This window comes from Oncorhynchus kisutch, linkage group LG3, assembly GCF_002021735.2.
Source record: "Oncorhynchus kisutch isolate 150728-3 linkage group LG3, Okis_V2, whole genome shotgun sequence".
NCBI lineage: Eukaryota > Metazoa > Chordata > Actinopteri > Salmoniformes > Salmonidae > Oncorhynchus > Oncorhynchus kisutch.
The window spans coordinates 49,014,560-49,028,021 of NC_034176.2; the positions used below are offsets into that span (position 1 = coordinate 49,014,560).

Below are 13,462 nucleotides of genomic sequence, written 5' to 3' on the forward strand. Positions count from 1 at the left end.
CTACCCTGCAGATTCAGTCAAACTTGGGAAAGATAATCTTGAAAGAGGAGCTGGATAAAGCTGTGCCCATCCGCAGGAAAACTCGCTCACTGCCTGACCGGACAGCAATGAACATGGGTAAGAGAGGCAGATTCACTATGTATCCGTGAAAGTATGTTTATCAACCTTTTATGTTCAAGAGACCAGGAAACTAAGGTCCCTCTTCCTCGAAGGACTACTTATATTAACAATTTAACTTGTTTGACCAACAAGCAACATCCCAGGTAACCGGTGGTAATCCCCAGTGCAGGGGTTGACTAACACTGTGTTAGATTGTGACCTTGTGAGTGTGGTGGAAACGAGAAAGAAACACAAAATCACACATATGCTCCATTTAAAATTCTTTGTAGAAATGGTAAAGATTCCACACTTCCTCCACCTACAACATCACTTGTGTCCCCCATATGGCACCCTATTCCCTACATTGTGTACTGCATTTGACCATGGGCCCTGGTCAAAAGTAGTGCACTATATGGGGAATAGTGTGGCATTAGGGACGAAAATCATCCACCCCCGACTTTGTCCTGCATCTTCTCTTCTCCATGACAGCCTTTTATGTTCTGTAAGTAAACATTGACATGCCAGACAGACTAGCCTGTAAAAGCATATCGCTCATCCGCCTTCACAGCTAGTTTCTGACAATGTTCTAGGCACGTTAAATGAGAACATTGCAAGAACAATGTGTCCAGATTTCTGTGGATCAGGAGAGTATTTCATCAAAGGACAGCCAAACATACACATGTAGACATGTTCTCAGAACATAAGATATTCATGTTCTAGACACGTTTCATGGAATGTTGGCAAAAACATTTGTGTCCAGTTTTTTGTGGGTTGGGAGAATATTCCATCAACATCCCACCTTACACACAGAACATGGTTTCCATGTTCTCAGAGTATACAGTGCCTACAGAAAGTATTCACACCCCTTGACTTTTTCCACATTTTGTTGTGTTACAGCCTGGATTTAATATTGATTTGTGTCACTGGCCAACACACACAATATCCCATCCCATAATGTCAGTGTTTGTAGAAATGTTTACAAATTAATAAAAAAATAAAAAATATTTGTACATTTTTTATTTCATCTTTATTTAACCAGGTAGGCAAGTTGAGAACAAGTTCTCATTTACAATTGCGACCTGGCCAAGATAAAGCAAAGCAGTTCGACACATACAACGACACAGAGTTACACATGGAGTAAAACAAACATACAGTCAATAATACAGTATAAACAAGTCTATATACGATGTGAGCAAATGAGGTGAGATAAGGGAGGTAAAGGCAAAAAAAAGGCCATGGTGGCAAAGTAAATACAATATAGCAAGTCAAACACTGGAATGGTAGATTTGCAGTGGAAGAATGTGCAAAGTAGAAATAAAAAGAATGGGGTGCAAAGGAGCAAAATAAATACAGTAGGGAAAGAGGTAGTTGTTTGGGCTAAATTATAGGTGGGTCTATGTACAGGTGCAGTAATCTGTGAGCTGCTCTGACAGTTGGTGCTTAAAGCTAGTGAGGGAGATAAGTGTTTCCAGTTTCAGAGATTTTTGTAGTTCGTTCCAGTCATTGGCAGCAGAGAACTGGAAGGAGAGGCGGCCAAAGAAAGAATTGGTTTTGGGGGTGACCAGAGAGATATACCTGCTGGAGCGCGTGCTACAGGTGGGTGATGCTATGGTGACCAGCGAGCTGAGATAAGGGGGGACTTTACCTAACAGGGTCTTGTAGATGACATGGAGCCAGTGGGTTTGGCGACGAGTATGAAGCGAGGGCCAGTATATGGGGCTTTGGGTAGTATATGGGGCTTTGGTGACAAAACGGATTGCACTGTGATAGACTGCATCCAATTTGTTGAGTAGGGTATTGGAGGCTATTTTGTAAATGACATCGCCGAAGTCGAGGATTGGTAGGATGGTCAGTTTTACAAGGGTATGTTTGGCAGATGCTTTGATGTGAAATAGGAAGCCAATTCTAGATTTAACTTTGGATTGGAGATGTTTGATGTGGGTCTGGAAGGAGAGTTTACAGTCTAACCAGACACCTAGGTATTTGTAGTTGTCCACGTATTCTAAGTCAGAGCCGTCCAGAGTAGTGATGTTGGGCAGGCAGGCAGGTGCAGGCAGCGATCGGTTGAAGAGCATGCATTTAGTTTTACTTGTATTTAAGAGCAATTGGAGGCCACGGAAGGAGAGTTGTATGGCATTGAAGCTTGCCTGGAGGGTTGTTAACACAGTGTCCAAAGAAGGGCCAGAAGTATACAGAATGGTGTCGTCTGCGTAGAGGTGTATCAGAGACTCACCAGCAGCAAGAGCGACATCATTGATGTATACAGAGAAGATAGTCGGTCCAAGAATTGAACCCTGTGGCACCCCCATAGAGACTGCCAGAGGTCCGGACAGCAGACCCTCCGATTTGACACACTGAACTCTTTCAGAGAAGTAGTTGGTGAACCAGGCGAGGCAATCATTTGAGAAACCAAGGCTGTCGAGTCTGCCGATGAGGATGTGGTGATTGACAGAGTCGAAAGACGTGGCCAGATCAATGAATACGGCTGCACAGTAATGTTTCTTATCGATGGCGGCTAAGATATCGTTTAGGACCTTGAGCGTGGCTGAGGTGCACCCATGACCAGCTCTGAAACCAGATTGCATAGCAGAGAAGGTAGGGTGAGATTCGAAATGGTCGGTAATCTGTTTGTTGACTTGGCTTTCGAAGACCTTAGAAAGGCAAGGTAGGATAGATATAGGTCTGTAGCAGTTTGGGTCAAGAGTACCCCCCCCCCCTTTGAAGAGGGGGATGACCGCAGCTGCTTTTCAATCTTTGGGAATCTCAGACGACACATGTCAAATGAAAAGTTGACATGTCTCGAGTCAATATGTCTTCAACCCCTTTGTTATGGCAAGCCTAAATAAGTTCAGGAGTAAAAAACAAGTCACATAACACGTTGCATAGATTCACTGTGTACCATAATAGTGTTTACATGATTTCTGAATGACTACCTCATCTCTACCCCACACATACGATTATCTGTATGGTCCCTCAGTCGAGCAGTGAATTTCAAACACAGATTTAACCACAAAGACCAGGGAGGTTTTCCAATGCCTTGCAAAGAAGGGCGTCTATTGGTAGATGGGTAATTTAAAAAGCAGAAATATGAGCATGGTGAACTTATTATTACACTTTGGATGGTGTATCAATACAACCAGTCATTACATAGATGCAGGTGTCCTTCCTAACTCAGTTGCCGGAGAGGAAGTAAACTGCTCAGGGATTTCACCATGAGTCCAATGGTGACTTTGAAACAGTTCGAGTTTAATGGCTGTGATAGGAGGAAACTGAGGATGGCAAATAAACATTGTAGTTACTCCACAATACTAACCTAAATGACAGAGAAAAGAAGGAAATCTGTAGTTTTTTCCCCCCAAAAACATCCTGTTTGCAATAAAGCACTAAAGTAAAACTGCAAAAGAATGTTCCAAAGAAATGTACTTTATGTCCTGAATACAAAGCATTATCTTTGGGTCAAACACAACACATCACTGAGTACCACTCTTCATATTTTCAAGCATGGTGGTGGCTACTTCATGTTATGGGTATGCTTGTCATCGGCAAGGACTAAGGATTTTTTGGGGGGGAGGGGGGGGTCAAAGGAATTAGAATAGAGCTAACCACAGACAAAATCCTAGAGGGAAAAACCTGGCTCAGTCTGCTTTCTAACAGACACTGGGAGACAATTTCCCCTTTCAGCAGGACAGTAACCTAAAACACAAGGCCAAATATACACTGGAGTTGCTTACCAAGATGACAAATAATGTTCCTGAGTGGCCTAGTTACAATTTTGACTTAAATCGTCTTGAAAATCTGTGGCAAGACTTGAAAATTACCAACAAGGAACTGTACATAGCTTGAAGAATTAAAAAAAGAGTAATGTGTAAATATTGTAAGATCCAGACTTACCCCAAAAGACTGTAATCGCTGCCAACGGTGATTCTAATATGTATTGACTCAGGGGTGTGAACACTTGTGTAAATTAGATATCTGCATTTCATTTTCAATACATTTGCAAAAACGTCAAAAAAAACTACACAACATACACTTAGTATTACTTTCTTAGCTACAGTATACATATCTCCCTGGCATATTACATAATTTATGCAGCAGCATACAATACATTTCTGGACTCACCTTGTTGTGCTGTGCTCACTTGAACAGGAAGGTGGCAGGGTGGTCTTTTGTGAGCAAATTTTGACGTCAAAGTCTGGAATTCTCTGGATTTACGGTGCTTTCAAATCAACTGGGAACTCGGGGAAAAAACAAGGTTGAATCATGATGATGTCATTGATTCTCAGGTCGTAGCACTAGAAAGAGGCCGAGATTTACAATTCCGAGTTGGATGACCGTTCAAAACGTATTTTCCCAGTCGGAGCTCGTTTATTCCAGACTTCCCAGTTGTCTTCAACTCACTGAAGTCAAGTTTTCCCAGTTCCGAGTTAACAGTTGTTTTGAGCGCGGCACAAATCATGCTTCATTGACAGCATGGCCAATATTTATCATTTTAAACTTGGAAAAGAGACCCTTAATCCCAGATTTGGGACCACACAGCCACTCCACTGAATAGCAGGCAAGTGATTGCTTTGTAATTCTAGCAGTTAGCCAATGTCACTGATTCCTTCCAAACCACTCATTGTTGAATTTGCGATTTCCAACTTCTTGTGTAATGTTTATGTCCAATGGCCGATGAGCACCAATACGTTTTATCTATCATTTCTATTCATTTATTTCTCGCCATATGACAAGGATTAAAAAGGATTTGCCAGTAGATTGTCTACTTGATTCATGATGATGACTGCTAGCTAAGATTTTGAAAGTATGATGTTGACATGATCAGTCCAATCAAAGCTACTGTACATATAACGTGATTTGACATCATTTCATGTGTGGCTAATGACCTTGAGCTTTGGATGAGCACTTCTAATGTAACTCTATGGTAGCACCCAAGGGGCTAGAATTTTGTACCTCTACCCATAGACTTGGAGGTGACATAGTGTCGCCATGAGTGACAGAACACTGAGCCAATCATGGCGTGACACTCTGTATTTTCTGCTGGCTTGCCCCACCACCACAGAAAACACTGAGCTAGGCTACATTTTGGAGCTGCCTTAATCAAGAAAACAAAAAAGAGACCATGTTTGTATGCAGCTTTATTAACTCAATGACACATTGTTTGCAAACTGATATGTGACACTTATTAATGGTAAAATAACATGCAAAACAGGCAAGCCCCCTCTTGCTTTCAAAACAAGAGGTCACCACTGTTCAGGTGTATCATTAAAACAGGTTAATTTGCCCCATCAACCTTAGATAACGATACAGAAAGTCCTTAAATTGTGGAAACAAGTCAATCAAATCAATAATTGACAGAGACATGGTGGTGTAGGAGGAAAATGCTGTAAACCAAGAGGTTGAGTTCAAATCCCAGGTGAGAACATGTTGAACAATAATTACTATATTAATGAACATGCACAATGTTGTCGAAGTGTGTCAAATATGTACATTTAAAACACTGTGTGTATGAGTATCCCTGAACTGCGTCCTGATACACAGAAATGTTCTTGCAACGTTCCCATGAAATGTGTCTAGAACATTAATATCTTATCACCCATATTCTGTGTACGTTTGGTGGGATGTTGATGGAATATTCTCCTAACCCTTAGAAAACTGGACACAGGAATGTTCTTGCAACGTTCTCATGGAACATGTCTAGAAAATGTGTATCTAATATTGTGAGAACATGGCAACCAATGTCCTATGTGTGTTTGGTGGGACGTTTGGTGGGACACATGAATGTTCTTGCCACGTCCCATAAAACGCATCTAGAACATTAATGTTGTACAGTATATTCTGTGAACATTGTAACCATGTTCTAGATAAGTTCTGCTTGACATTAAGGGAATGTTCTCCTAACTTTAACACCAAAACATGCTAAAAAGGTTCTCAGAAGGTTTTTGCTAATACAGATACAATGTATCTACAATAACGGACAACTGGAGACTTAAACATTAGAGGGAACATTAAGTTGTTAGCTGGGTATATTTTGGCCGAATCTTTTGATACAGTAGATCATTCCATTCTTGTGGGCCGGCTAAGGAATATTGGTGTCTCTGAGGGGTCTTCGGCCTGGTTTGCTAACTACCTCTCTCGAAGGGTATAAAGTATAAAGTCAAAAAATCTGCTGTCTCAGCCACTGCCTGTCACCAAGGGAGTACCCCAAGGCTCAATTCTAGGCCCTATGCTCTTTTCAATTTACATCAACAACATAGCTCAGCCAGTAGGAAGCTCTCTCATCCATTTATATGCAGATGATACAGTCTTATACTCAGTTGGCCCCTCCCTGGATTTTGTGTTAAATGCTCTACAACAAAGCTTTCTTAGTGTCCAACAAGCTTTCTCTACCCTTAACTTTGTTCTGAACACCTCCAAAACAAAGGTCATGTGGTTTGGTAAGAAGAATGCTCCTCTCCCCACAGGTGTGATTACTACCTCTGAGGGTTTAGAGCTTGAGGTCACCTCATACAAGTACTAGACGGTACACTGTCCTTCTCTCAGCACATATCAAAGCAGCAGGCTAAAGTTAAATCTAGACTTGGTATCCTCTATTGTAATCGCTCCTCTTTCACCCCAGCTGCCAAACTAACCCTGACCATCCTACCCATCCTAGATTACGGAGACATAATTTATAGATCAGCAGGTAAGGGTGCTCTCGAGCGGCTAGATGTTCTTTACCATTCGGCCTTCAGATTTGCCACCAATGCTCCTTATAGGACACATCACTGCACTCTATACTCCTCTGTAAAACTGGTCATCTCTGTTTTACCTGTCGCAAGACCCACTGGTTGATGCTTATTTATAAAACCCTCTTAGGCCTCATTCCCCCCTATCTGAGATATCTACTGCAGCCCACATCCTTCTGCCAGTCACATTCTGTTAAAGGTCCCCAAATCACACACATCCCTGGGTCGCTCGTCTTTTCAGTTGGCTGCAGGTAGCGACTGGAACGAGCTGCAACAAATACTCAAACTGGACAGTTTTATCACAATCTCTTCATTCAAAACTCAATCATGGACACGCTTACTGACAATTGTGACTGTTTTGCGTGATGTATTGTTTTCTCTACCTTCTTGCCCTTTGTGCAGTTGTCTGTGCCCAATAATGTTTGTAACATGTTTTGTGCTGCTACCATGTTGTGTTGCTACCATGCTGTGCTGTCATGTGTTGCTGCCTTGCTATGTTGTTGTCTTAGGTGTCTCTTTATGTAGTGTTGTCTCTCTTGTCGTGATGTGTGTTTTGTCCTATATTTATAATGTTCTTTTTGAAATGTTTTATTTATTTTTTAATCCCAGCCCCCGTTCCCGCAGGAGGTCTTTTGCCTTTTGGTAGACCGTCATTGTAAATAAGAATTTGTTCTTAAATGACTTGCCTAGTTAAATAAAGGTTAAATAAAAATAATTCCTCAGTGCTTGGAGTAGGGTGAAGTTGCCCCTAGATGCTGATCTTGGATCAGTTTTGCATTTAGCCCTCTCAAGGTTAAGGTTAGGATGGTGGAGGGAAGCTGATTCTAGATCTGTACATAGGGGAAAATTTACCCCGGGGCCTCAAGTGGCCAAGTGAAGATATGGGTTGTATAAAATACAGTATTCAATATCATCGCTCCTTGATTATACAATGCAGTGCCTATGATATTGATAGACATACATGTGATCTACATTCCTAGGGTCATCCTCCAATGCCTCCAAAAACATACATTTCCGAGCAACCAGTAGGAGTGGTCAGACCAGGGTGAGTAGAGGGTGGAAAGCATCTGGGCCAGTTTTCACAAAGCGTCTCAGAGTAGGAATAACTGATCTAGGGTCAGGTCCCCACTCTCCATACATTTTTTCATTATGATTTTAAAATACAAAACTGAACCTAGATCAGCACTATTGTGAGACACTTTGTGAACACCTGCCAGGGCCCGGTTTCACAAAAGCATGTTATGGCTATGTTCATCGTTTGAACCTCCATAGGAGCATTGTTAGATCTCCAAGCTGTTTCTCAAAAACATCATTACTAAAGTTGCTTTTGAAAACACTTGTTATTTAATGGCTGCCTCAGACCACTTTTGGAACAGCTTAGTACACTGCTCAAAAAAATAAAGGGAACACTAAAATAACACATCCTAGATCTGAATAAATGAAATATAATATCAACCCATGGAGGTCTGGATTTGGAGTCACACACAAAATTAAAGTGGAAAACCACACTACAGGCTGATCCAACTTTGATGTGATGTCCTTAAAACAAGTCCAAATGAGGCTCAGTAGTGTGTGTGGCTTCCACGTGCCTGTATGACCTCCCTACAACGCCTGGGCATGCTCCTGATGAGGTGGCGGATGGTCTCCCGAGGGATCTCCTCCCAGACCTGGACTAAAGCATCCGCCAACTCCTGGACAGTCTGTGGTGCAACGTGGCATTGGTGGATGGAGCGAGACATGATGTCCCAGATGTGCTCAATTGGATTCAGGTCTGGGGAACGGGCGGGCCAGTCCATAGCATCAATGCCTTCCTCTTGCAGGAACTGCTGACACACTCCAGCTACATGAGGTCTAGCATTGTCTTGCATTAGGAGGAACCCAGGGCCAACCGCACCAGCATATGGTCTCACAAGGGGTCTGAGGATCTCATGTCGGTACCTAATGGCAGTCAGGCTACCTCTGGCGAGCACATGGAGGGCTGTGCGGCCCCCAAAGAAATGCCACCCCACACCATGACTGACCCACCGCCAAACCGGCCATGCTGGAGGATGTTGCAGGCAGCAGAACGTTCTCCACGGCGTCTCCAGACTCTGTCACGTCTGTCACATGTGCTCAGTGTGAACCTGCTTTCATCTGAAGAGCACAGGGCGCCAGTGGCGAATTTGCCAATCTTGGTGTTCTCTGGCAAATGCCAAACGTCCTGCACGGTGTTTGGCTGTAAGCACAACCCCCACCTGTGGACGTCGGGCCCTCATACCACCCTCATGGAGTCTGTTTCTGACCGTTTGAGGAGACACATGCACATTTGTGGCCTGCTGGATGTCATTTTGCAGGGCTCTGGCAGTGCTCCTCCTGCTCCTCCTTGCACAAAGGCAGAGGTAGCGGTCCTGCTGCTGGGTTGTTGCCCTCCTACGGCCTCCTCCACGTCTCCTGATGTACTGGCCTGTCTCCTGGTAGCGCCTCCATGCTCTGGACACTACGCTGAGAGACACAGCAAACCTTCTTGCCACAGCTCGCATTGATGTGCCATCCTGGATGAGCTGCACTACTTGAGCCACTTGTGTGGGCTGTAGACTCCGTCTCATGCTACTACTAGAGTGAAAGCACCGCCAGCATTCAAGTGACCAAAACATCAGCCAGGAAGCATAGGAACTGAGAAGTGGTCTGTGGTCACCACCTGCAGAACCACTCCAGATGCTTTTTTGCCCTTCCACATCACTTTATACACAGAAGATCTCCGCTAAACACAAAATCTTTGTCTTTGTCTAACTTCAGAATGAATATGACAGTGACTACAAATACGAAGTGGCCCATTTCTTTGCAGCGAAAGATATAAAGACGGTGAAAACCGAGATGACTGTATTAAAAGATACATCCAATAGACCTATATTTTCAAATTATATTGAAATCAATTTCATGTTAATTCAATGGAGTTTTATTTTGATAATTGCATGCTACTGTCTGTAATTTTTGCCTCAATATATTTCATGATGAAATTGTGCCAAATCTTGATTTAGTGCATTATTATAGGGTAATCATTAGAATAAGCCACCTCAATGTTCGTAGCCATAGGAGATAATATCTCTCTAGGAGCTTATCCGTTGGCAGTGTTGTGGAATACTTCTAATGTTAAGTTAAGATTGGAAAGGGAGAACGCTGATCCGAGAGCACTGCTTCCTTTCTTTCGATCCTATCGTTATCGACACAGGTCTCAACGATGCACAAATATTCTCTCTGCGTGGTCTTATGGGAAATGGATGCTACATCTTTGGCCATTATAGGAAAAATGCATTGTTAAAACCGGGCCCTGGACATTATATCGCTGCTGACGGAAGTTCATAGCGTTATTCTAAATTGACTAACACCAAAACCAGTGTTTCTCACAGCACTTCTAATGGTTTGTTCCATTCTGCGTGTAGCTCCAGTCTGCCGAGTTCACCCAATCTGACAGTGACAAAGGAGGACCAGGTAAGGCCTGGTGGTTCAATATGATGGGTTGACTTCCTATACTGTAACAATATCAGAACCCAACCAGTCATACAGATGTCGGATCTTAGTATGACCCACCTAGTCACAGGAGGAAAAAAGTCCTGCAGAAGGAGAATTTGAATGAATTTTTAGAATCACCGCCAGGGAGCAACTGGAAGCGGTGTTTGTAGGCTAAACAATAACTTAGATTACAAGTCCACTGGCAGTCCGTTCAAGTAGTGTGGTGGAATTATTGTAATCAAAAGGAGACTTTTAGATTTCTTCAAAACAATCAAACTTTATTATTTAACTATTGCAGTAATGGAGCGGGTCGGTAATCACCCCTGGAGGTGATTACTGAGAACTCAACGAGACTCAGCATCCTCCTTCAGTCTACATGACACACAACAGATGTATGGAATGGGTCACAAGGTTAAGATTTGTATGAAAGATACTTAGAATTCACAGCAGACAGTATATCCTGTAAAAACAGTTGTCATTGTGTAGAGACCTGTGTCTGCCCCCCAAACTCCATACTGGAGCAATCTCTCCCTGGTACCATATAGAACAGAAACATTAACTCATGCTCTGGAATGCGGTATCCCCAAAGACATCTTAAATCTCCTGTCAGTGTTATCTCCCAGAGGCCCACTTTCAGTTCACACAGACACAATATAGTAAGAAGAACCCTCTATTGTGTTGCATAAAACAACCATTTGATGCAATAAAAGTATTGTATCATAATCTTGTCATTTCCACCATATTAGCCATTGTAGGCTAGGTGCAGGCTACAGCGCGTCTCGTGAATTCTTATGTGGATGATAATAAATTGACATATTTGTAGGGGTAGATGTATTTTTAGTAAAGGGAAATAGGCAGAATAGGCAGAATAAATTGTTGGTTGCCTCAGTGCCTGTGTGCAGTTGCAGCTGCTGACCCTGGCACACATATGCCAGAGTCAGCATGGGTTTGAATCTGGCCCACTGCCCTTTACATTTTTGGAGGAACTAGTACTTTTCTAGTTACTCACTGCAGGCTTTACTTGTACTCAAGTAATTTATGAAGGAAGTTACTTACTTTTAACTCAATTACATAGATTTATATTATTATATCGTCGCTGTCAGATGAAAACCTTGTAACTCCAAATTTGGTGATTTTCATGTTTACATTAATTGGTGTGATTGGTTCCCCTTTACGTCTGTATGAACAATTCACGACCCCTTGACAAATTAAATGTATGTAATATAGCTTTTCATCAAAATTCTTAAGTTCATTGGCTCTCAAAGTTGTCTGTCAAATCCCGTATCTCCACCACAGCTCTTGAAGTGAAGCGCAGGTCTTCACTCTTAAGGATATTTTTGATCGTAGGTTCAGAGGTAAGTTGCACGTTAATTACCTTCTGCCTTTGTAATATAATATTTTTCTCAGATATAATTCTGCTGTTGAAATTGTGTTTTGAGGGCGAGTGGAAATCAAATGGCTAGGTACTGTAACGAACTAGCTAGCTAGTTCACTTTGGGTAACCCAGAATCTGACTAAGTTGAATCAACCTGTTTTTAGCTTCCCATATGATCTCTGCTTGTTGACTCACTAGCCACCTTGTCATTGGCATAAAGAGTGAACATATTAATCAGATGTGTGTGGCAATAGCTAACTAGCTATCACATTAGGTTGCCACTAGATAATCTGTCTAAACTAGCTGCAGTGTCAACCATGCAGCTAGCTAACGTTAGCTAGATCATCCGGTCAGTCCAGCACAGCATCCTCCCACTACTTTGCTCTCTCTCTCTCTCTCTCTCGTGTGTGTCTAAATGTAATTCCGTTTTTATGACAGGGTCTATACGCACATCTGTCAGTGTATCATCTCAGTAAGCTTTTTGTGCCATATACTAGAAATACATTTGTGTGTTTTTTTTAATATACAGTTTGTAGTGGCACAACCGAGGGGGAGGTAAATGGGCCTGCCAATAAAAGAAAATACCCTTCAAAGTGGAAAGGAGAGGTTAAGATGAGAAGGAGGATGGAGGGTAAATCCTACCTTGGCAGGAAAAAGATTATTGAGTTGACTATGGCAATTGATTATTTACAGTATTACTTACATGATTCTTACCTGAATACCTACCTTGATGTTTAATTCCATGCTAAAATGTGTCTGATTTGCATACTAGTAACATGATTGATAGTGACATTGACAGTGGTGTAAAGTATTTAAGTAAAAATACATTAAAGTACTACTTAAGCAGTTTTTTGGGGTATCTGTACTTTACTATTTTTGATTACTTTTACTCCACTACATTCCTAAAGAAAATAATTTACTTTTTACTTCATACATTTTCCCTGAGGCCCAAAAGTACTTGTTACATTTTGAATGCTTAGCAGGAGAGAAACATTTTCCAATTCACGCACTTATCAAGAGAACATCCCTGGTCAACCCTACTTCCTCTGATCTGGCAGACTCACTAAATACTAATGCTTTGTTTGTAAATGATGTGTGTGCCCCTGGCTACTCGTAAATTTAAAACAAGAAAACCGTGCTGTCTGGTTTTCTTAATATCAATGTGAAATGATTTATACTTTTACTTATACTTTTGATACTTAAGTGTATTTTAAACCAAAAACTTTTAGACTTTTACTCAAGTTGTATTTTACTGGTGACTTTCACTTTTACTTGAGTTATTTTCTATCAAGGTATCTTTACCCTAGTATTTCGATATTGTTTCTGGTTTGACTGTTGCAACACATACCTGATCCTCCTTTATTTCATTCTGAGTGAAAAATGAAACATCACACTTGGTGTAAATCTTTTTAGTTGTCAAACACCATCACATGTATTTGAAATTATATTGGGAAATACATTTTCAGTAATGCTATAGAAAATATAAAATGATTCCAATGTCTCGTACCATTGACCTTTTTATGAAATTGATCACATTGATAGATTTTAAGTCAACTTTGAATAAGACTGTAATTGAAACTGTACAGTCTACAGACTTTGACAGTCTTATTTGGAGACTACCTGTGCTGGAGGACGTTTGCAAGATGGTGCTGGCAGGATTAAATAGTAAATTAATGTCAAATCAATTGCACAAAGTTGTTGTCCTATTTGTTTGCTGTCACAGTTTACCATAAGGTGTAAAAAATGCAAACTAAATTTGTAACTAGTACTTAAG

At 41.5% G+C, this 13,462-nt stretch overlaps 1 protein-coding gene across 7 annotated transcripts in view; it reads left to right on the forward strand.

The window, feature by feature from the left end:
- Window positions 1-13,462, forward strand: part of LOC109884164 (dematin) — a 90,049-nt gene that overhangs the window by 69,273 nt on the left and 7,314 nt on the right. For 6 of the 7 annotated variants that reach the window (XM_020476172.2, XM_020476160.2, XM_020476183.2 and 3 more), the window contains 3 exons: window positions 12-117; window positions 7,805-7,869; window positions 10,244-10,292. In XM_020476172.2, the coding sequence (XP_020331761.1) occupies window positions 12-117; window positions 7,805-7,869; window positions 10,244-10,292 (220 nt within the window). The remainder of the gene's footprint in view (window positions 1-11; window positions 118-7,804; window positions 7,870-10,243; window positions 10,293-13,462) is intronic. The other variant, XM_020476193.2, reaches the window with a different exon arrangement.